Here is a 23525-nt window from a genome sequence, read left to right as displayed (position 1 = left end):
GAACAAGGCAAGGCCAAACTTCTCTATGGGTGGATACCTGAGGTCGGCATTGTGCAATATGTGGCTGATGAAATAGACAGGGATCTAATAGTTGTCTCTCTCCACAAAGAGGACACCACTTAAGGAATTGTCTGAAATAGCAAGATACATTTATAGCTTTTCGTCTTTGAGTAGACTGACGAGCCGGGGCAACGTATGCAAATGGCTTTTCAGCTGTATGAAGGCTCCTTCGGCCTCCTCTGTCCACTCGAACATAGCATTCTTCTTGATGGTTTGGAAAAAATATTGGCACTTATCCCTTAATTTTTACATAAATCGACCGAGTGCAACTAGATAACCGGTCAATCTTTGTACTTTTTTTATGGTCCTCGGCGACTTCATATCTAAACAGCTTGCATTTTTTCAGGGTTGGCCTCAATTCCTCTCTGAAAGATCGGAAACCCGAGAAATTTGCCGGACTCAACACCAAAGACACATTTCTTTGATTTAGCATCATCTTATGCCACCTGAGTTTGGTAAATGTTTCTCGAAGATCGTTCATGTGGTCGGTCGACTCCTTTGACTTCACAATCATGTAGTCAATGTATGCTTCTACATTTCGGCTGATCTGAGCTCAAATGACTGTATTAACAAGTCTTTGAAAAGTAGCGGAAGCATTCTTAAGACCAAACGGCATGACTTTGTAGCAGTATAGTCCTTGCTCGGTCACAAAAGAAATCTTTTTTTGATCATACTCCCAAAGTGGAATTTGATGGAATCCAGAGTATGTATCCATAAAACTCATTAGCGCATTCCTGGTCGATTTTTGGCAAAGGAAAGCCATCCTTCGGGCATGCTTTGTTGAGATCAGTATAATCCACGCACATTCTCCACGTTCCATTTGGCTTCTTATTAAGAACTACATTGGTTATCCAATCTGGGTAATAACATTGCCGAATGAAACCGTCATCCAGCAACTTTCGTACCTCTGCTGCTACCGCCTGATTCCTTTCCTCCCCGTGATTCCGCTTCTTCTAACGGACGGGCTTGACTAGTGGATTAACAATTAGCTTGTACACATCCAGGTCTGGGCTAACACTCGGCATTTCACTTACTTTATATGCAAACACATCTTTGAATTCTTTCAACAGCTTGACTAGATCATCCCAAAGTAGACCCATGGCTGTAGTGCCTACCTTGACTGTCCGATCTAGCAGATCGGGGTCCAGCACTACATCCTGGTGATCGCCGGCCGGTTGGGGCCTCTACTCTTCTGGCCGACCGAGGGTCATTAAATACTATGCATGCTCTTTCTTGGCTGTCTTTCTCTTTTTGCCAACCTGGTATGCTTGGAGGGACCCTTTATCTAAGTTTTGGCTCCGACAACTTTACTCGGCCTCAGATGGTCAGCTTTACTGCCAATTGGTTGCATTCTTTTGCCATGTTCTGATTCCCTTGGGTTGAGCCAATCTGTCCATCCGTCCTTTCAAACTTTAACATCATTAGATAAGGCACAATAACTGCCTTTGCTGTAGTTAAAGTGGGGCGGCCAAGTATGACAATGTATCCTGTGAGCTCCTTGACTACTAGGAAGTGGACCACCATGTCCTTTTTTGCCCCTTTCTGCCCCAGCCGGACAGGCAAATCAATATAACCGACTGGATGAATAACCATCCCACCAAACCCAACCAACGAGTGCGAGACATCTTTCAAAGCGTCCTCTAGAAACTTTAGATTTTTCAGACAGGCAAGACTGATGATATCGGACGAGCTGCCCGTATCTATCAATATCCTTTTGACCTTTAGGTTGGCTATCTTCATGATGAATACCATGGGATCATTGTGCAAGGCCTTGACCTCTCCTCGGTCAGTCTCACTCACAGTTACGATTAGGAATACCGTAGGCTCCTGCTTAACCCTTTCGACGTGCATTATTTCTTTTCTCAAATTCCATGCATCCTGCTTGATTCCTCTCATGGTTGGGCTGCCTGCGGCGAAGCCACCTGATATGACAGCCACAAAACTAGAGTCTGTGTTGTTTCCATCGTTTTCCTTCTCATTTTGTCTTTTCTTCTCGGACTGGTTTCTGTGCGATTATATGTGAACTTGGACTTCTTCACGTACGAGTTGAGCATGCCCTTCTTGGCCAACTTATCTAGCAACTTTTTCAAATCGTTGCACTCATTTGTATCATGCCCCACGTCGTTGTGGTATTGGCAATACATGTTCTTGTTTCTGTATTGGACCGAGCCTCACAACGGCGTGGGGTTCTCGAACTCAAAATTGTCTTTGATCTCCATCAAAATAAAATAACAATCCTTGTTAAACTCATACTGGGGTTTGTACGCCTTCAGCTTCCTTAACTTGGTTTCTAGGCAGTTAGATACCCAAAGTTCCTTTCTCTTGTTCTTTCCTTCTTTCTTTTTCCCGGCCTGGTCTTGCTAAGAAGTTTGCTTCTTTTCAGCCCCCTTGGCTGGTACTTTAGCTTTTGTGAGAGAAAAGAAGTCTGCCGCCACAATATAGGACTTGGCTTCGCGTAGAACACCTGCGTATGTTCGAACCTTTTTGCGGACCAAGTCAAATTTGAAACCATTATGCCATAATCCCCGGATAAATTCTAAACAGGCCATTTTATCCGGAAGATTATGAATTTGGGCTTTTTCTTAATTAAATCGCTTGACGTACGAACGCAGACCTTTATTCTTTGCTTGAACGATCGTAGCCAAATTAAGGCTGGTCTTCCTTGGTGGAATATTGTAGGAAAAATTCTCGACAAACAACATGCTTAAAGCTGTGAAACAGTTGATGCACCCGACCGGTAGACTATTAAACCAGTCCAGTGCCATACCCTTATGGGTGGCCGGGAAGCACCTGCACCAGGTGGCATCATCCACACATTGCAAATACATAAGATTCCTGTACGAGGTGACATTCTCTTCTGGGTTTTCTATACCATTATAGGCACCCACAAGTACACTTTTCACCTTTGCAGGCCGAGGAGTGCTAAGGATCTCTTGAGAAAACGGAGGCGGCTTGTCTCCAATATTTAACATACGCATCTAACAATCAATCGGCTGGAGCTGAGCTGTTGGTCCGGCTAGGTAAGCAGCCTGGTCGAACGGTCGGCCATACTATTCATACTGTCCGAAGACAGTAGGGTTAATCGGCAGAAAAGCATTAAAATTCTGAGGAACTTGATATTAAATTGGCTGCAATAAGGAAACTGGGACTGGAGTTTGAGTACAATGGGCTTGACTTCTGTTGGTCCTAGCCATGCTGGTATGCTTAGAGGAGGTATGGTTTGAGAAATCATCCGGCATTGATGGTGTAGAGGCCGTGTCCGAATAGGCTGAAAGTAATCTCTAGCATCCTTCCAATGCCTAGAAGGCTCAGTAATCTCTTTCTGAGGTCATCTGGCCTGCCCCAGACTCTTCTGGGAAAGGGTTATGCCTTGGTTCTGGTTTTCCTTCTCCATTGACAGCAAAGCATTGGACACATCCCCCACAGACATAACAAGCTGCGGTAAAAGCAGAGAATGTTGGGGTTTGGTGAGTCCGACTCACCGCGGAAACAAACCCAAAACCAAGACCGCACTCGCAATAAATAAAACCATAAACATAATTAAATTAATCACAAGATTAAGATAAGCTAATTACCTTTGATGCGTGCTTCGCTCCAAATGAGCTCTTACTTGAAAGCTTCAAGTCCCGCTCGCACGGAGACCTCCAACGAAGTCCACCCGCACCAACAAAACCGACTAGGTCCAATGTCTTGGGGTTAGCAAGACCCGACCTAAAAAACCCGAGTAATTATATTGAGTTCAAAGGTTTTCACTAACTGTGATGCCTTTTCCAACTCTTACTCAAGCATCTTTCCCAATGCCCATACTTGGGTATTTATAGGAAATGATGGGAGTATCATTTACTCTCCCATCAATGTGGGATAGTATTATTTTTCCATTTTATTTTAAAGCTAAAATAAAATCAATAATCAAGCTAGTAATAAATCAACAAGTGGCAAGCTCATGTGAGTGGTTAGGTGAGGACCACTTGGAGAAGGGGGGGACCAAACTTGCTCCCCACTCCCTCACCCATAACCGGCCACCTCACTCCCCACACACTCAAAGACCACAAGCCACATAGCACCCACCCTTGGGCACCAAGGCAGCCAAGGTGGGCTGCCATGTGCTGCTGTCCGTGGCAGCCACGCCCAGCAAGCCCAATAAGCCCAGCAAGCCCAGCACTCGCATGCGGGCTGCCAGCCGCTGCTGGCCAGCACGCCCAGCATGCTTGTGCGGGCTGCTGCTGCTGGCCTTGTGCCTTGGCCAGCGCTGCTAGGCAGCAAGCAATGGCCAAGCCATGCTGCTGCTAGCTGTGGCGAGCTGGCGCGCCTAGCGTGCTAGCTCCAGCAGCTTGTTGCGGCATGGCTTGCTAGCCATTGCGCGCACAAGGCTGCTCTTAGCATGCTAGCATGCACTAGGCAGCGCCTAGCCTTGCGATGCTAGCATGAGTGCGCTAGCATGCACCAGCCAGCCTAGGCTCGGCTTGGTGCGCATGCTAGCCACCATGCTAGGCTATACGCCCTTAGCACTCGGTTTGCTTGGGCATTCCGATGCTAGGGGTATTTTGGTCTTTTGTTGATTTATTACTATTTCTCGTCTCGTCTTTCACTATTTTTCGACTCGACTTCCGACGCTCGGTTTCGACGCTCTAAGCTCGAATTTCCGACGTCTAAATAAATATTACTCGGTCAACTCATTAATTCCTTCCGAATTAATTCGTCGTTTCGGTTTGTTGAATGCTTGGGTGTGACCCGAAGGGTTCAGTCAAGATTAAGCTGTAACATTAATTATCCATTAATATTACTGATCGGAAGCGGCCTCTACCCAGGCATTCCGATCACTTGACCTTACTGAATATATTAGCTTTCTAATAATTCTGAACCCGCTAACGGAATAGTACACTTGTTCGAAGGACACCATTCCTTTTAGAGAAGAAGATTTAGCCAAAGTGGGAGTTAACAAAAGAAGTCAACAATAAAAAGTAAAGCATAATAATTACCAAAGCAAGACAACAGCTGCAACACAAGCAAAGAAAAGCTGAAACAAGAAAAAGAAAAGCTAAAAGCAAAGACTATCCTTCTTCAAATCATGGCAAGTAGTAGCTACTGGAAGGCTGACTGAGCTGCGCGTAGAATCCGCAGGGAGACGAACCCCCTAATTAAGGCGGTATCCCAGAGTACCACCCTTCTGAGGGTTGTCTACAAATAAAGACTCATCAGCCATCACATTCATCAAAGGCCGAAAGGGAGCATTCTAAGCTACAGAAGGGCAGATTATAGGGCGCATATGAATGTCAATAGGGACCTCAGCAAACTCAATGGCCCCAATAGGGCAAAAAGTCCCTCCAGCAGAGATAGAGGACGCAGAAAGAGGATTCTCAAAGGCATCACCCAAGAACTGGTGAATGCAGCGATTAAGCTCACCAGAGTTCTGAGTATCTCCCCCACCAACGTTCCCACCTGGGCGCCCAGTGTTGGCAGATGTGGAAGCAAATGGGTCTGGGCCAGGAGAAGTGCGAGCCTTTTTTGTCTCTGGCTCATCCCCAGCAGGGACGGAAGACATGGGATCGTCCTTCAAGTCAATTACTGGACGATCCTGCTGGATAGAGCCGCAACTCGAGAGAGCCCACCCCGGGTGGCGCTTCGGAGCCGCCCCCTCAGCACGTAGGGACGCGTCGGAATTCTTGGGAGCTCCATGACAGATTCATCAGGGAGCTGAAAATCAGCAGCTGCAACAACAGGGACTGCAGCGTCCTTCGCAGCAGCGGTATCAACAGTAGAAGTAGAATAGAGCAGAACATGCTCAGCAGAGCACACTAGTTTTTCACCCGTAGCAGTGGTCTTAATCCCCTCAGAGGGAAATTGGAGAACACTGTCACCAAAATCATCGGTAGTAGGTTCTTCATAAGCTTGTTCATGTTGCCTTTTGGAAGCAGAAGTCTGAGGTGCCACCCGGGCGGAAGCCGCGACAGACTGCTTCTCAGGGGAAGCAGTAGGCGCCACTAACGCCTCAGAATCTGAAGCCACCTTTCGAGGAGCAGGGCGAGTGTCACGCCTACTCCCAACAGTAGAAGACAAAGGCACAGGCTAAGGGCGCCTAGACCCAGCACGCTCACCATTGGCCACGGCGCCTACAACAGCCTGCAGCTCAACTGGAGCCAAACGCGCCTCACCATTTAGGGAACCCGCATACACCTCCAGCGTGTCAAAGAGCTGAGGAGGGTTATCAGGAGTGGCAGTCAAGGGGTCCTTCCAATTATCGGCCAGCCCGAGCATGCTTTTGTCCAACTTGTCATAGCCTGAAAAAACAAAATGACAAAAAGTCAAATAAGACACAAAAAAGGGCAGAAAAAAGCTCACCATACTCATGTGTACGACACAAACGCATGGGAGAAAGCTTATCATTACCCACGATGTAAATAGAGTTGGGCAGCCAGACCTTGGGAAACTTGGAGTCACCTGACCCCGCGCCCTACAAAGCCTCAAAAGCCTCTATCTCACGAGCAGGTTCAGAAGGAGAAACTGTGACCCCATCCATGTTGGTGCGAATCTCTCTAAAGTTACGTGGAGCAGCAAAGTTGGAAGGCACCTTAACCCAGAAAAACTTACCAGTCCAGTCCTTGAAATGCACAAGTTTTGGGTAGGACAAGACTCTACTCTCTTTGGGAGCAACATAGTACCACCTTGACTCAGTCCCAGAAGCTGATATTTTAAGGCTCATGAGAGACTTGAACAAATGCGGAGACTCAAGGTACCTTCGAAACCTCAAGAACCACAGCAAACAAATAAGGGTGTGATGGGAGGCAGTGTGAACCAGAGATATAAAGATGTTAAAAGCACGCAGCAACTTCTCTAAGGTAGGGTCCAAGGGGAACCTTAGGCCCAAGTCTAGCTGCGAGGCAGATACAACAATATGACCTGCAGGAGGGGCTGATAGCTTAGCACCATTAGCAGGCAGAACCAGCTCGTAGCCCTCCCCAAAACCGTAAAACTTCTGCGCAACAGCAGCCAGGTCCAGTCTCTCAGCGTCCTTATGCCAACTGGAATCTAGCACACAGTTCTTAGGACCATAGCACTTGTCGTCAAGGAAGAACTCAGTCTTACCCTCCTCTACAGGCTCAACAACATAAGTAGGCTGACAGTTAAAGTATGAGCGGTCACCAAGAGATTCAGCCATTCTACTTGATTGAACTGCTGTGGAAAGAGAAGGTGTTGGAGTTTTAGTATTCCCACCACGCGCTACATAATGATCAAACCGATGCATGTCAGCCATGTCATCAAGCCAAACAAAACTGTTTAAAGGCTGAACATGGGGAATGGGGCTAACAAGACACACATCAGGGGGATTGGCCTTAACAGCATTAGCCAACACTTGATGGCTCATTGCGCGCATCCTCATACGAGTAAGATGGGATAAGGGAATCCAATCCAGCGTAAGCACCCGCTCACAGTAAGGATCAAAGAAATCAGGACGGGGTCTACGTTGGGAAGGTTGAAATGCACTACCCTCAGCGGGACGACTACTTCCTGAGCCAAACGCAACAGCAGGAGTCGCAGCAGTACCCATCCCGCTCGCAGCGGGGGGAAGGTCAGGAGGCATAACAGTTTGTAAAGGAGTAGGAGAAATGGAAGAAGTGTGCGTAGGGCGCTCACCTGAAAGGGAAGATCGGGGAGAGGAGGAATTCGATCCTGAGGCCGTTTGAGGCTCACTCATATGCTGACTATCAGAGCCGTCAGACATTATGAAATCTGCAAAGGAATGCAGGCCCGCAAAGGAAGGAAAAAGCAATGGGGCACGAGAAAATCAACGAATCAGTTTAGAGGCAATGAAGGAATAAGTAGAAAAAAGCAAAGAATGCAAATACAACAACAAAAGAGAAGAATGGGAATAGCGACAATTGGAAAGAATCAAAAGGCACAATCTTGCGAAGAAAAAGTAAAAAGAAGCAAAATTGGGTAAATACAAACAACAAAAGGTACAAAGTAAGTACCTTTAAGGAAAAAGATGCAGAAGCAACATGGTACAACAACAATGGCGGAGACAAAAGCCCAAACAAGACGAAAGTTCAAATCTGCAATTAAGAAGAAAAAAGAAGGAGAAAGTTAGCAAAAGAGAAAGAATTAAGGAAGAAAAAGCAAGGAAAACGAAAATTAAAGCAAAAACAAAGACGAAGAAGTAAGAACTTACCACAACAATGGAGGATCAGGGACGCTTGACAGAGGAAGAGCAAAGAGCGAAAATTTTGAATTGCTGAAATAATGAAGAGGGAAGATGGAAAAATTAAAGGCGTAAAAAGGAAAAAAGTTAAAGAGGGGGACAATGAAATTAATATGGAGTAAATGGGCAGTTAGACACAAGGCAAAGCAAAACCGCCATGTGAATTCAGTAAAATCAAACTGACAGCCCAGATTGCCAACACGTGACCCACTCATGCAAATGCGATTCCCACCCCAAAAAATAAAAAAATAAAAAATCTCTGAGAAGAGAGCACTTCAGCGGGAGAGATTTAAAATCCTGTGTGCAAGCTCGTCATTTCTCAGACTTCAGCGGGAGAGATTTAAAATCCTCTCTCCAAGCTCGTCATTTCTCAGACTTCAGCGAGAGTGATCCAAAATCCTCTCTGCAAGCTCGTCATTTTCCAGACTTCAGCGGGAGTGATCGAAAATCCTCTCTGCAAGCTCGTCATTTCTCAGACTTCAGCGGGAGTGATCGAAAATCCTTTCTGAAAGCTCTTCATTTCTCAGACTTCAACGGGAATGATTAAAAATCCTCTCTGCAAGCTCGTCATTTCTCAAACTTCAGCGGGAGTGATCGAAATTCCTCTCTGCGAGCTCGTCACTTCTCAAGTTTGGAACAAATGTCACCATACAAGCGATAGGGCAGAAGACTCATCAACAGCATTACTTGACCTCCCAAGCCTCTAGGGCGCCCCAACACCCTAGAGACTTGAGGGGCTAGGAGTGTGCAGGTTATTTCAATCAGACGAACCGTTGAGTTAGCGCCAATAAGGCCATACGCTCAAAACGGCTGGCATGAAAAGAACCTCACGTCATCTCTTGAGGGGCTAGTTGTAGGGGATAGCTCATGCTGAGCTATTCCTTCCAGCTAGGATCAGTTGACAAGAACGTTCTTACAGGCAAAGAGTCGGCATGAGTGACCTCATATAACCTCTTGAGGGGCTAGTTGTATAGGGTAGCTCCCACTGTACTATCACCCAGCCCCCAGAGTGCGCACTCACTGCCGAGTAAGCAACTAAAGAAGGGCTCATCAGCCCGACAGAGTCATCCCGCAAGGCTGACCAGGCTAAACTCTCCACGAAGAAGATAGTACGCCTATAAATAGAGGGTAAAGTAACGGAAAAGAGGTTAGACACTAAAGTTATTTCACTCTCTACAGCTTTCTAAGTACACTTTCTCTCTCTAAACACTCTCTAACTTAAGCTTCGGAGGGGGGTTCCTCAAGCCACCCCCGAGGGCAGTTTACTTATGCTGCCTTGTGTAGGTAGTTGACGGGACCCAGCTCATTTAGCATAACCCTTGGATCCACACCTGGAACAATTATTAGTTGAACTTGCATTCTGAATGTTACACAAATTGCACACCTTCCCAGTGGCGGATCTAGGATTTTCGAACTGATGAGTCACCATCAATAATTGATCACTTGTTTCAATCCAAAAATTATATAAAAAAAATTATATTTCACCAAAATGATGTCAATCCAAAAATAGGATCTAAAAATACATACTACAAAACTATTACATTAAACTAACTTTATAATTTTTCACTTAAAAACAAGAATTATATATAAAAAAAAAAAGTTAGATAACTTAAGAGACCGGTTATTTTATATAACAGGTCTCTTTAATGAAATATGAAAGCACCGCCAAAAATTATTCTGACAAAAAGAGACCTGTTATCTAGATAACAGGTCTCTAATGACGTGATGGCAATAGCAGCAACAAAGAGACCTCCTATCTGATATTTTAATAGGAGGTTTCTTTGATATTTTAAAAAACTGACAGTGGGCTAATCTCAAATAGAAGTAGCAAAGAGACCGCCTATCTGTAATAGGCGGTCTCTTAGGTTTTTTTTTATTTTTTTTTTTTTGTGCTGGTGAGTCACGCGACTCACTGTGCACCTTAATAGATCCGCCCCTGCACCTTCCCATCCCAGGACTAGCTGAATGTGGGTTGAGTAAAGGAGGCCAAACGTTAGACGAGGCCTAAAGTGGTTGATGAAGAAATGGATATGTGATTGAATTAAAATATTTATGGGGAAGGATAGGGTTACAAAGGTGCCTCAAATCATTGGTATACCTTGTGTTTAGTTCGGCAATTGATTTTTTTTTTTTTTTTTTTTTTTTGTGAAAATGATTGAGATGTTAAGAATACTCAATTTATTGATGAAAATTGGTGAATAAGCTAACAAAAATATCAAATTACAGAAAGGTAAATCTATGCTAGACTTGAATTGGGGAAAAGGAAAAGTAATAAAAATAAAAAAATCATGAAATCTCGCGCGAACGGCTTGCCGTGCGCCTTTTCTTCATTGCTGCTTGTCCATTCTTACCACCTTGAAGGACGGGAAGTTTGTTGGCATCTACTAAGTCTTGAATGGCATCTTTCAAATTTCAGCATTGTTCGATAGAGTGACCTCTTCCTTGATGGAACATGCAATGGGCATAGGGGTTCCACATGGCACTCCTTAAGCTTTGGAAATGGCCCAATAGGTGTGATCAAACCTTGACCGTAAAGGCGATCAAAGGCCGCATCATAAGTCATTCTTAAAGGAGTGTAGGTTCTCCTTTTCTTGGGCAGTGGAGAATCAAGAGCTAACACTTCATTGAGATCGACCTGACTGTTGGTAGTACTTTCGTGCTTAGAAGACGAAGATGGAAGGTTGTTCTTCTTGTTTTTTCAAGTGTTATTATTGTTACTACCAGAGTCTTTATTAGTTCATCCTCGTATTGATGACAATGACATATACAACTTCGAAAGTGTTCAGCGGAAACAACTTAAAGTGATGCTTGTACTTGTAAGTTAGGTTCTAGATGAAGAGGTGAACCATCTCTCTTTCTTTGGGGGGATCTATCAAGAGTGCAGCCGTTTCCCTCCACCTGTTAAGATAAGCGGTGAAGCCTTCATTCTCTTTCTGCTTGAGAATGGAGAGTTCACGTTCAGACGTTTTGGTTTGGATGTTACACTTGTAACGATTCATGAAGCTTTCAGTGACATCTTGCCAAGTTACAATGTGCTTGGTATCTAGAGAATAAAACCATTGTTGGCAAGCATGCTCTATAGATAGATGGAACACCGTAAGGAAGAGTGTTACGTCCAATCCCTTGAGGGACATAGTTGCAAAGAACGCCTTCAAATGGAACATTGGGTTGTCAATTGGCTTGAAATTGGGGATATCAGCAGTGGAGAACTTCTCAGGCAGTCTATCCTTCATATCCAAAGGAGTGGGAGGTTTTTCCACATAGATGAAATCCTCATAAATCTTGCTCTTGTTCCTTGATCTTGTCCATTGCAGCCATCGTGACATTATTTTGTTCCATCGTAGTGACTTTGGTGGTAAGGGTTTGTATCATGGCAAACATTGTCTTGATGGATTTGTTGATGTTTTCAATATCTTCTTTAGTGGCCATTGGAATGAACTGAAAGTAGCTTAACGGTGATGGCGATGTTTTCTTTGAACGCCTCTTAGGTCTAAGCGATTGATGCGGTAATAACTCGAACCGTACCAATCTACCCCTGCTCCTTGACCAAGTACAGTGAAATAAAATAAATTCATTTAATTGTTTGACTCATTTCTCAAGATCGAAAGGAAGGGAAAAAAAATAGACATTTGAAAATTGGTGTGAAAAACTCCACTCATCTTTTATTATGATGGAAAAGGGGTGCATGAACCTAGTATACGATCATAAACGACATGGTGTACGACTCAAGTTGAAAAATAAAGAAAGTGTGTGGACTACACTTGACTCGTGAGTGATTAAGTGATGTTATAAGACACGTGGTATTATCGTATGGCTAGACATGTGAACAACAACCAAACTGACTGACGCGAGGACTAAATTAGCACGGAAGACCAAAAAAAGGCTAACTGGACTTACTCCTTGTGCACCGTGGCACGGTGATGACTGTCGTGACATGGTGCAGTATACCGTCAGATTGTACAAAGCGCCGTGTCACGGCGCTACATATCGTGGTGCGGCAGCCATGCTGTGACACGGTGCACAGTTCCAGGATCAGTTTTGTTATTTTTCCAGATTTTAATTAATTTTAGGTTTGTACTAATTACTATATGGAAATAAAAAACCCTCGGTCATGGGTTAGTCTAAAAAAAAAATGAAAAAACACATGTGGGTTAGCACCAAATAAACCACGAAGCACTTAGTCACAATGATGCAAAAATGTTCTCAACTTAATCCCAAGATCTATGGTCGACTATGTTCAAGCTTTTTGGTGTCAAAAGGTGTTTTGGGTGTTTTTGTCCCTTGGGAGAGTTACAGCTCGAAGACTGGTCCTGCTGGCTCTGTACCTACAAAATCAACGGAGACACCGGTTGGGTGGTGCTCCACCTCCAACGCTCAAGTTAGTAACTTGAAGGAGAGTAAAAACTGCGGAATTTAAGGTGGAGATCTGCTTGGATTCCAAGCTTAGGAGTTCTTTGATGTGAGAGAAATAGGGTGTAATACATTATTGTAAATTTCTGAATGTCCCCCAAATTGGGGGAATATCTCCCTATTTATAGGGTCATTGGGAAAAGTGCCTTCCCCTAGGTCATTCTGACCTAGGACTGATGGGTTGCGCCGCCAAATAGCAGATTTTAGGGAGTAGGGCCCTTGAAGGCCGCAATTCTACGGAAATATCTAGAGAGGCCATGTGTCAGCTGGAGATTGGTCAAAGGTAACTTGCCAGCCTCTAACACGCGGCACCTCCTCATTGGTCCACTTGTCTAGTGTAAAAATACCTTAAACATTTGCCCCTCACATGTGGCACATGGCACGCCACGTGGGGCCTGTGACACGTGTCCACCCATGAGAGGGGAACAATAAAAACGGCTATTTTTAACGGAGGTGACGGGGATTTCCACCGTTTCACCCCCTATAAATAGGGATTTACCCCCCCCCCCCCCCCTTCTCTCCTCTTCACTTTTCAAATCCTTGACTTTTTACAGAGAGAAAGAGAGTTTTCTAGAGAGAGGTGCTCTGATCGCGGATGCGTTTAATAAAATTCAAGATTTCCGTGTGCTCTTTCGAAGTCACCCGGTCACCGGTTACTTGCCGTTTTCAGATTTTTTGAACTCAAAGTAAGGTAACTATCCGTTTCCTTCTTTAAGTTTTCTTCTTTTCTTTTTTCTTTAGCCTGTATACATTCTCTCCGGCTGTATACATTAATTTTTCAAAAATAAAATGGACTCTCCATTTGCACACACGGCAATGCCTAGGACGCTTAGCCGGTCACCAGGGACGGCTGAGTCTAGAACCGGGGGTGCCTTGTCTGGAGTTTCTGGAGTGCTTTGCTCATCTCCGGCTTCTTGCCTCTCTGTGTCTGTGCAGGACACAATGGCTAGTGTCAAATAAACGGCTATCAAGCCCAAATGGCGGCGCACTAGGAAAGTGCCGCAGACGAAGTAGTGAGGGAGGAGGACTATGAGGCGGCTGAGCAAAGTAACTCTGACGAGGAAGCCCCTTCTACCTCCAACAACAGTGAATCAAGGGGAGACGGTGAGGAAATCGCCTCCTCTCCAGAACAACCAAATAACTCAGCCAACAAGGCTGCTCAACGATAAGAGGAATCCGGCTCTGATCAAGAGGACCTTGCTGAGGCTCATCGCCAAACAGCAAAGAAAGCAATAAATCTGGATCCTCTGAAGTCACGGATGAGGCCAGGAGATATCTCTCTTCTGGAAAGTGGCTTTGAAGCCCTTAAGCAACAACACCCATTCGGGGAACACTGGGATATTCTTGTCCCTCCGCCTGATGCTGTACTGGCTTGGGGGGACGACATTGATAATGCAGACAATTACTTTGTCTGCTATGAGGCGGTAATTGAAGTCGGCCTCCGCTTCCCTCTTCACCAAGGCATCCGAAAAATCTTAAAGGGGTACGACTTAGGGGTGTGGCAATTGACACCTAACTGCTGGGTCAATATCCTGAGCTATATTGCCGCCTGCGAGCTCCAGGACATTGAGCCCAGCTTCACTGCCTTTGCCCACATGCACTACCTCAAGAGTGCCCCAGGCGGATACGGGGCGGGGTACACTATTTCCACGCTCCCGGAGTACTTGATGACATTGGACAAGGTGTCCAAGTGGGGAGGTTGGAAACACAAGTGGTACTTAGTCTCCTCCCCTTCCCGGAAGATGAAGAGAATTCTTCGGCGTTATAACAAGGAGCCGGCTTTGATGGGCCAGAAGTGCGTACGCCCAGCTCTCTCTACCAAAGCCCGGGTGCAGATAATGGAGCCGGAATTCTTCAAGAAAACAACTGAGCTCCTAGGGGATGGGTCTCACATAGTTGTTCCAAAATATTGGATCCCCCACCCGGATTTCTTCACGGACGAGAGATTCTTGTCCGCCTGCGGGTTGAGTCCCATGTTTCCACAAGGTAGATACACTCACCCACCCGGCGGTTTTCCGTCTGCAATTTAAATACTTCAATGCCTTGAACTTTTTTCTTGTTCTAAAACTTTTCATGTTTTTCTGCAGAGGAAGCAAGAAAGATGGTTGACCCAGCCAAGACACAGGCTAAGTCAGTGGCTTAGCTCCGCAAGGAGCAGATCATGGCCAAGAAGGCTTCTCTAGAGGCCAGGGAGGCCAAGAAAGGCGGGGTAAGATAAAATTCAATTCTTCTTGAATTCTTTCAAGTCTTTTCAATACCGGATGACTGATGATTTACTTGCTTTTTTGCATGCTTCAACTGGCATCCTCCCCCGCTCAATGACAAAGGTCTTAATAAGACCAGGGTTTGAGAAACTTCAAAAATCGGCTGCCAAAGCCGGGCGGAGACCGCCCTACAACCGGGGGAAAGGACCCCTAAGCTATGGCAACTCTGAGCGAAAGCTCATAGAAGTCAAGTAAGAAAAAGCCGGATGCTTCTGAGGCATAGAAGGGTGGTGAGCCACCTAAGGCTGCAGGTGGTGCTGCAGTCGGAGGAGAGGAGCTGGCGAGGGCCGACTCTAAAGGTAAGATAGAGATTCCTTGGCCGCTTTATTTTATGCGTGTCAAGACAATGACTGACCCTTCCGGGTGTTCCATAAGCAGCAGGCAAAGAATGAATGCCAAATATGCTGCTAGTCTCTCACCGAGTCCTTCTTATGGTGCAGATGCTACTTCTGGGCCCCCAGACTTAGCGGGGTTTGCCAAGAGAATGGTGAGAACTCTCACCTAGTCGGAGAAGAACTCCGTGCCCAACCGCCACGAGGTCGACTTTGATTAAATTTTGGGGCAGCTGGCTGAGGTAAGTAGGACTTGCCCCTTATCTTTTATTTCACTTCCTTTTATTCTTCTTCTTTTTTTTTTTTTTTGCTAAGTGTATGATTTCCTAGATGACCTTGCATAGGTTATGCTCCGGGTGGATGGACTCCGGGTGCCATTCCGGAAGAAGCAAGATGAGGTAACTAATGCCAAGAGGGCTCAACAAAACCTCAACTCTGCTGAATATGTTCATTACATGTCTGATCTAGGAATTAAAGCAGTGGAGTTGAAACAGGAGGAGCTGGTCAAGACTTTAACAGCTGCTAATGATGCGGCTAACAACCGGATCAACGACCCGGAGCTCCAACTGAAAAATGCCGGCTCAGACCTCAAAGCCTTGGAGGGAGCAAACAAAGAGAATGCTGATCTCAGGAAGAAGAATTCCCGGCTGGTTGCCGAGATTGTCAGCCTGAAGAACCAGCACAAAGAGCAGCTCCAGACTGAGCAGGAAAGGCTCATTCTTGAGAATGAGCGGGATAACGAGATCTGCCTCTGGATGGCCTGGGGGCTTCTCTACTCTGAGGTAGACTTTGATGTCTACAAACTGAGGTATGACTACGCCACTACGGCGTATGATGCCAAGGTTCTTGGGGATCCTGCTCCACCTTGGTTCAAGCCTTGGGTAGCGGAGAATGGTGCTGAGGTCTCGGACACTGAAGAGCCGGACCTTGATGAGATAATAAAGGAACAGGACAACAAGGATATCCAGCCTGAAGAGGCTGTTGTTTCGGAGGAAGTTCCTTCAACATCTCAAGCCCAGCCGGACTAGCCCCAAGAGTAGCTCTCCTCAACTTCTGCGGCAGTATGCCAATCATCATTTTTTTTGTTTTTCTTCAGCGGCAGTATGCCAATCATCATTTTTTTGTTTTTCTTCAGCGGCTGTATGCCAACCATTTGCTTTTCCGGCATGTGTGCCTAGTATTTGTGTAATTTTTTATTAACTTCTCTGTACACCGGATGTGGATCTGGCTAAGAATCATTCCTGGCCTTGAGCCAGTTTAATTTATGAAGTATATCGACTCGGTCGGTTTTTCTTATACTTGCACAATTTTTCAATTTCAATTTTTTCACTTTTTCATATGTACTCAATATATATACTTGTGATTTTGCCTATCTTATGAAAAGTATGCGGCAGGTACAAATCCGGCTGCCCTTGCCCCTGGGCGGCTGTGTGGTTGGTTTATTCTGAAAAAAGGTTTGATTTCCTCGGAAACTTCTCATACTTAAAAGAGTATGAGATGTTTGTAAGACAATCAATCACAATGGTGATTGCCCCAAACCAAGTACACAGCCGGCCAAATAACAGGCATGCAACCTCTGCCCTAGTCGGTATCAAACCGCCTGGGTATTCCTTAGGAAAAATTAAATTTAAAGGTGAATTAATCCTAAGTAAAAGTTTGTGACAGTACTTCGGCTGATGTCTTGGGACATCCGGAGTTCTATTGTCAAAAAATTCTTAGGAAAAATTTAAGTCAGATGGCTAAGAGTTGGCTAATTTAGTCGTTCAATCTTTGCCGCCTGCATGGGTACATAGAACGAGCAAGTAGGCTATTCTCTACGACGATTGCATCTGGAGGGGTGTAACCGGACGCCTATATCCATGATGGGATAGACGAATTTGTAAAACAGACAACCATGTGGCCATTGGTCTCTGGTCTGGTTGGACACCGGCTGCATAGCCACTAGGTGGTTTTGTGCCTAGCTTAAGGATCTGGCCATGGACCTTATGTCACTACGGAAATTTGATTTTAAACACTAAGTATCAACCTTAGTTTGTTATCTGGCCATTGGCCTCAAGTTATTCACATAATAAATTTGCTACTAGACTTTACAATATTTGAATGGGTAGAACCTAGACGGAAATAAAAAGACAATAATTGAAACAAAAGCATTTTTCATTAACACTTCTTGTTACAAAAAACTTTACAATACTTAGTAGTAGTACTTTTTCAAGTTGCCTCTTCATCATAGAGCATCACTCTGAGCGTAGGCTCATAGTGTTCAATAAGCAAAACGGCTCTTTCAAGTTGATGTTTTTGTCCCTTGGGAGAGTTACAGCTCAAAGACTGGTCCTGCTGGCTTTGTACCTGCAAAATCAACGGAGACACCGGTTGGGTGGTGCTCCGCCTCCAACACTCAAGTTAGTAACTTGAAGGAGAGTAAAAAGTGCGGAATTTAAGGTGGGGATCTGCTTGGATTCTAAGCTCAGGAGTTCTCTGATGTGAGAGATAAAGGGTGTAATAAATGATTGTAAATTTCTGAATGTCCCCCAAATTGGGGGGAATATCTCCCTATTTATAGGGTCATTGGGAAAAGTGCCCTCCCCTATGTCATTCTGACCTAGGAATGATGGGCTGCGCCGCCAAATAGCGTATTTTGGGTAGTTGGGCCCTTGAAGGCCGCAATTCTACGGTAATATCTGGAGAGGCCACGTGTCAGCTGGAGATTGGTCAAAGGTGACTTGCCAGCCTCTGACACGTGGCACCTACTCATTGGTCCACTTGTCGAGGGTAAAAATACCTTAAACAAAAGGTACCATGGTTAAGAGTTTGGACGCGTTAGCAAGGCAGCCTCTCTTAAGGGTGTATGCCAATGGGCGGCTTCGCGGGTTCGGGATAAATCGAATTCGATTCCATGGTTTGGGTAGATTCAATAACTTGGATGAACCCTTATTGTCGTGAGCGTTTTTGGGTTGATAGAGCTTAAATCCACCGGGGCTAAGACGTATGAAGAACATACACGTTTTTTCAGAAAAATCAAAGGAAGATGACTATCAAAAAGTAAAATAAAGCCACTAGAAAGATTTCAAGACTGTCGTGACACGACAGAATGTTGCGCAACAGTCAAGAAATCTGGCTGGTGCCTCTAATTTCTTTGTTCACAATCAGCTTATTCAATTTTTCCTACGTGACAGACCTGAATGCAACGTTAAAACGTCTATGCTTATTCAAAAATGCCAAATTAATCACAAGAATACTATTCAAGAATCTTTCAAGTCTCATCTACTCATCTTAAATAAATACCGACCACTCAAATTGATAAATAACCAAGAATCCTCCCCAGTGGAGTCGCCAAATTGTAGGCGTCGTTCGAAGCGCGCCTACGTAAAGCATGTGGTGAATATGCTTGGCACTCATAGGAAGTGGGAATTGACATTACGATTAGGGACAACGATTAAGGACAAAGCAAAGTAGGGAGCCGCCAACAAGTTTCTAAGGAACTTGTAAACCGTTCACGGACATTATAAGGCAACCACGATAAAGGGACAACGAAAGGCAACAACGATTGACCCGTGAAGGTTACAACCGATTCATAATCAATGAGATTACTAACTCCATATGGTTCGGAACCACGAAAGAAGGATCAGGGATGATGGTACAAAGTGAGTTATGGAGTCACATTCGCCCGTATTGGCCTCTGCTCGATTCTTATAGTGAAAATATTCCTGTGATCTCAAAGGCATACAAACAAAGATTCAATTTGCTCCTAACTATTATAAAGCTAAATTGGTTGAATATTAATGCAAAACATAATTCTAAAATATTAGTGATCACTTCGATTAAATAATAAGATTAAAGGAAACTAAATCGGTTGTCCAAATTATCTTATTAAGCGTGATATTCAATTACATATTCCCTTTAACATGCAATATTGTGATCATAATAACAATAGAATAAACATCAATATTGGAAGCAATTCAACAATAATAGCGTTAGTCAAATCAAATAACAACCCTAATCATGATACCAACAATATAAAATAATAATAAGACTAATTAAGTGAATTAATTACTCACATTCAACACGTTCCTTTAAATTGCTACATCATGAACAAATTTTAAGTAACTTCAATAAAAATATTAATCAAATGGAAATTAAATTAAATAAATTTACTCCAGATCCTCAGTTATTTGTACCCTTTCACGCCTTGGTTTAAGGACGGAATCACGGGTGTTGTATTGACTCCTTGGAGTGCTTAAGGAAAGAATGGTGTTTAAGAAAATAGGTTTAAGGCTTAGAATATGAGAGAGAGAGAGAAGAGAATGATTTTTGGTGTAAAAGAGAGAAAGAGAGAATGATTTTGGTGCCCTGAACTGCAGAAAGGAGAGGGTATTTATAGGGAAAAAGAGTAGAGGGAACACAAGGAACCCTAAAAAGATCAGATAAAAACCCTAAAAAAGGTTGCCGCGACACGGCAAAATGCGCCGTGATACAGCACAAGCATGCCGTGACACGGCAAGAATTACCGTGACGCGGGGTACTTTGGTTTGACGCGAGACAAAAACAGACCAACTAAGGATAAAACGCGTTAGGGTTTATGCGGAAAAGTGATGAAAAAATTCTGTGACACGGCAATGTCCATCGTGGCACGGTACAGTCCACCGTGTCACGGTAAAAAAGTGCGTGAGAAAACGCGGAAATTACATGAAAAAATCACCGTGACAGGTGAAAAATACCGTGTCACGGCAACAGTTACCGTGTAACGGCAAAAAGGTATCGTGCCGCGTTGGAGTTTCACGTGAAAAAAACATTAAAAAGAGCACCATGACACATTTTAAAGTACCGTGTCACGGCACCATACACCGTGCCACGTCATCAGGTGTCGTGACACGGTACTTGTACACTGCGCGCGGTAATTCTTATGTTTTACACATTTTTAAAATCGTCATAACTTTTGATTCGCAATAAGAAATAAGGCATATAATATATCATTGGAAATCTTATCAAGTCTACTTTATAAATCAATTAGAATCAGGTAAAAATCATCTGTATATTTTAAGATATGGCCATTTTAGTAGAAAGGTGTCGGCTTTGGGCTGAGTTTAGTGTTTGGCTCATATCTTCTTCGTTATAACTCGGATTTGGGCTTATGATATACTGTAGGAAAGCTTATTTTAAGGCGTATCCAACCAAATAATATTTAAATTAGTTTCTCTTGGTTTTGCTATGTGGACAAAAAAGTGAAAAACAAGTAATGGTTTAGCGAAATGAGCTTGGAAATGGATTGATTTATGAAATGTATTGAATGGAAACATGGATTTAAGCACTCCAAAGATTAAATACTAAACCTGACCAATAATGGCAGTGAAAGGTTGTTCATCATAAGATTTGGTTATGGGAAGATATTTTTAGGTGTCTACAGGTATATGGTGAATAAAATGAAAACTCAGAGGTTTATGGTGAAAAAACTGTAAAAATAATATTTTCATAAACTATTCTTTTCAATCTATCTATCTATATATACAGTGAAACAAAGGATGCTCAACCTACAATTTAATTGACACATGTGACTCTGTGGTTAAAAAAATTTACTACTCCCTCTGTTACTTTTTATTCGCAACTTTTACTATTTTTAGCCGTTACACATTACTTGCAACATTTTTATTTTTTTCTTTTATAGTAAGTTTTTATTGACAAAATTACCAATTTGCCCTTATTTATTTTTTTAACCCTTTTCTAATTTCCACTAACCTACTTTTAATTAACTCCTAAACTAATTAACTTAGATTAATCTAATCTAACCATTCCCACCAAATCCCCCCCCCCCAAACTGATTTCTTGAGAAATCATCAACCCCTTAACTACCAGAATTGAATGATCTTTATTCAATTCTCCTCGTTAATGGTGCCCAGAACTCCTTCTTCTGGAGAATTCTCCAGAAGAACCCTAGATCTACTCCTTTGTTGCCCTTTCTCTCTCATCTGCGACCTTTCTTCTCTCTTCCTCCTTCTTTGTGAAACCCTAACAGCGCCCTCATCCTCTCTCTACTCTCTTCCCCCTCTTGTAACCTAACAAAATGACTTCCAAAAAACGTGAATTGAAGTCCCTTGAACTCCTTGAGGAAGCTTCCAACGTCGTTACTCGGTATCGCCCTCAAAAGGGTACTAGAATCATGAAACCAGTACGGCGATGTTCTTCTTCCTTTTCCCGGTACAAGACGGGGAAGATTGGTGCAAAACTGGTGGCGTATATCTCCAGCGACGACGAGAAGGAGGAAGTGGTGGCAGATCCACCACTAGTGGCTCTGGATCCGGTGGTTGTGGTTGCTGAAGTCCCTGCTCTTGGTGGTGAAGTGGTTGATGCTGAAGAGGGGAAGCAAGACAACCCTAAAAAGGCTGATTCTTGGAAGAAGGAAGCCGCTGCTGGCGGTTCTGGCGGTGGTGGGTCACCTCGTGGGCAAAAAGGGGCCAGATCTGTGTGGAAGGATGATTATAGTGACTGGGATCCGTGCTACATGGCTTATTTGAGGGACAAGTACCCTCATGACTTCCCACCAGATCTTTGATCTTGCAGCGTAACTATTACTAAACCCTAATTCCTTGATTTTCTTTTTAATTATGAGTCCTTTTTTGCTTAAATATGCATGTGAGTCCCTAATGATGTTCCTGGGTTGATTTGGTGTTTGATGTTGCCCTGTTTGTTTCTTTTTTGTGGCTTTTCATGTTGTATCTGTTATTTGATGGTTGTGGTAGCCAAATCTGCTCATGATTTCACTTTTGTAAGCTGTTTGGAGTTATGGTTTTGATGGTGGTGTATGTGAATCTATTTGATCTGTATTTTACATTAATTTCCACCCTATGAGTCCCCTACTGGTGTTTGATATGATTTGCTGTTGATGTGTTTGATGCTTGCTGTTTGGCTTCTGTATGGTTGTGGATGAGGCTGTTGATATGACTTGTTGGTTGCTTGTGTTCATGGCATTGTGTTGATGTGTTGTTGATCCATTAAGTCCCATTTGGTTGCTCTGTTGTTGATGCATTGAGTCCCCCCCCCCTTGTACTATGCATCAAACTTTAAAAAAAGTTCTAAATGATGAAGGGACTCTAATGACTTGAGCCCATAAGTGAAGGATGCTCCTACATTCTCCCTTTAGGAGATGTTGGTGAGGTGCCTTCTTGTGGTTGCTAATATGGTTAATCATTTCCCATCTGATGGAACTAAGTAAGACTGACCATGCCATACATGAGCACTGACAAATCATGCTAATAGTTCCATTTAAACTTGAGCAAAAAATTGTTGGTTATACAAAAGCCCTTCTACATAAACTTTACCATGTCATGACTGCCTAGTCAATCTATTGAACAATTAACACCTAACCATAACAAAACATACAAAAAACTTAGTTTTAGAGTAAATGGTTATGTGTGTCAGTCTCTGATCTTGTGTATGTTGTTACTTGTGTCTTCATGTCCAAAAAGTTGTTGATACTTACAAAAAGTTAAGTCTTCACCCCTCCTCTATCTTCATCACCTACTTGCATCATCATTAATCTGCATCAACTTCCATGTCTTCATGATTTGGTTGAGGGCCTGTAGTTGGGACAAATAGTGTGTTGAGGTACTCCACTGTGTCTGCTACCAGTTTCTTGTCCACCTTCAAAATATCCTCCAAAGCCCCCTGCCTGTCTAGCCTAGCCTTTCCCATGTGTGGTGGGTTGAAATTGTTCCCACCTTGCTTTTCCAACACTTTAATCATACAACACTGAAGTGTGATCCAAGTGTATCTGTTTAGTGTTGGATCAAACATTTCAAAAGCTTCAGCAACCTTCTCAATTAACTCATCCAAATTAGTTGGAAATGATTGGCACTGAATTGATTGTATGGCCTTGAATAACCCCAAATCTAGCACATTAAGGTTAGGGGATTGGGCAGGTTGAAACACAAACTGAATGTTGAACCCATTAGCTTTTGTTGCAGCATTAAACTCTTCATCTTTTAGAATTTGGTGAGGCCTAGCATTGTCCCATTGTATGATTATGTTTTTTGACAATTCTAGTGGCCATTCTGCATATATTGTTGCAATGATTTTGTCCAAAATCATCTTCCTAATTGCATCCTTGTTAACACTTTGAATGGCTTTTGTTTCAATTGTCCCTGCTTCTCTGTTCTTGCATTTCTTCCTAGCCCTTTCATGCTTCACAAATGGGAACAACCCATACTTCCCTGAGTGTAACATAGTCCCATCTTCTGCATATAATGGTTTGCCTACCATTCCCATGAACAT

General features: G+C 43.7%; 2 protein-coding genes across 2 annotated transcripts; both read right to left on the bottom strand.

Annotated features, from left to right (window-relative positions):
- Positions 1-1377: 1377 nt before the first annotated feature.
- LOC145619661 (uncharacterized) lies at positions 1378-1956 on the bottom strand. Its single transcript, XM_081674365.1, has one exon. The coding sequence runs from the start codon at positions 1954-1956 to the stop codon at positions 1378-1380; it is 579 nt and encodes a 192-aa protein (XP_081530491.1).
- Positions 1957-22787: 20831 nt separating this feature from the next.
- LOC145619660 (uncharacterized) lies at positions 22788-23525 on the bottom strand. Its single transcript, XM_081674364.1, has one exon. The coding sequence runs from the start codon at positions 23523-23525 to the stop codon at positions 22788-22790; it is 738 nt and encodes a 245-aa protein (XP_081530490.1).

The sequence above is a fragment of the Chenopodium album genome, chromosome 27 (assembly GCF_948465745.1).
Source record: "Chenopodium album chromosome 27, dcCheAlbu1.1, whole genome shotgun sequence".
NCBI classification, from domain to species: Eukaryota; Viridiplantae; Streptophyta; class Magnoliopsida; order Caryophyllales; family Amaranthaceae; genus Chenopodium; species Chenopodium album.
The sequence above is the reverse complement of the archived record's forward strand: the minus strand, read 5'-3'. Positions and strand labels throughout refer to the sequence as shown.

Bases quoted from the DNA above. Each gene is read 5' to 3' on its own strand.
- LOC145619661 (XM_081674365.1), bottom strand. From the start codon at position 1,956: ATGAGAGGAATCAAGCAGGATGCATGGAATTTGAGAAAAGAAATAATG.
- LOC145619660 (XM_081674364.1), bottom strand. From the start codon at position 23,525: ATGTTCATGGGAATGGTAGGCAAACCATTATATGCAGAAGATGGGACT.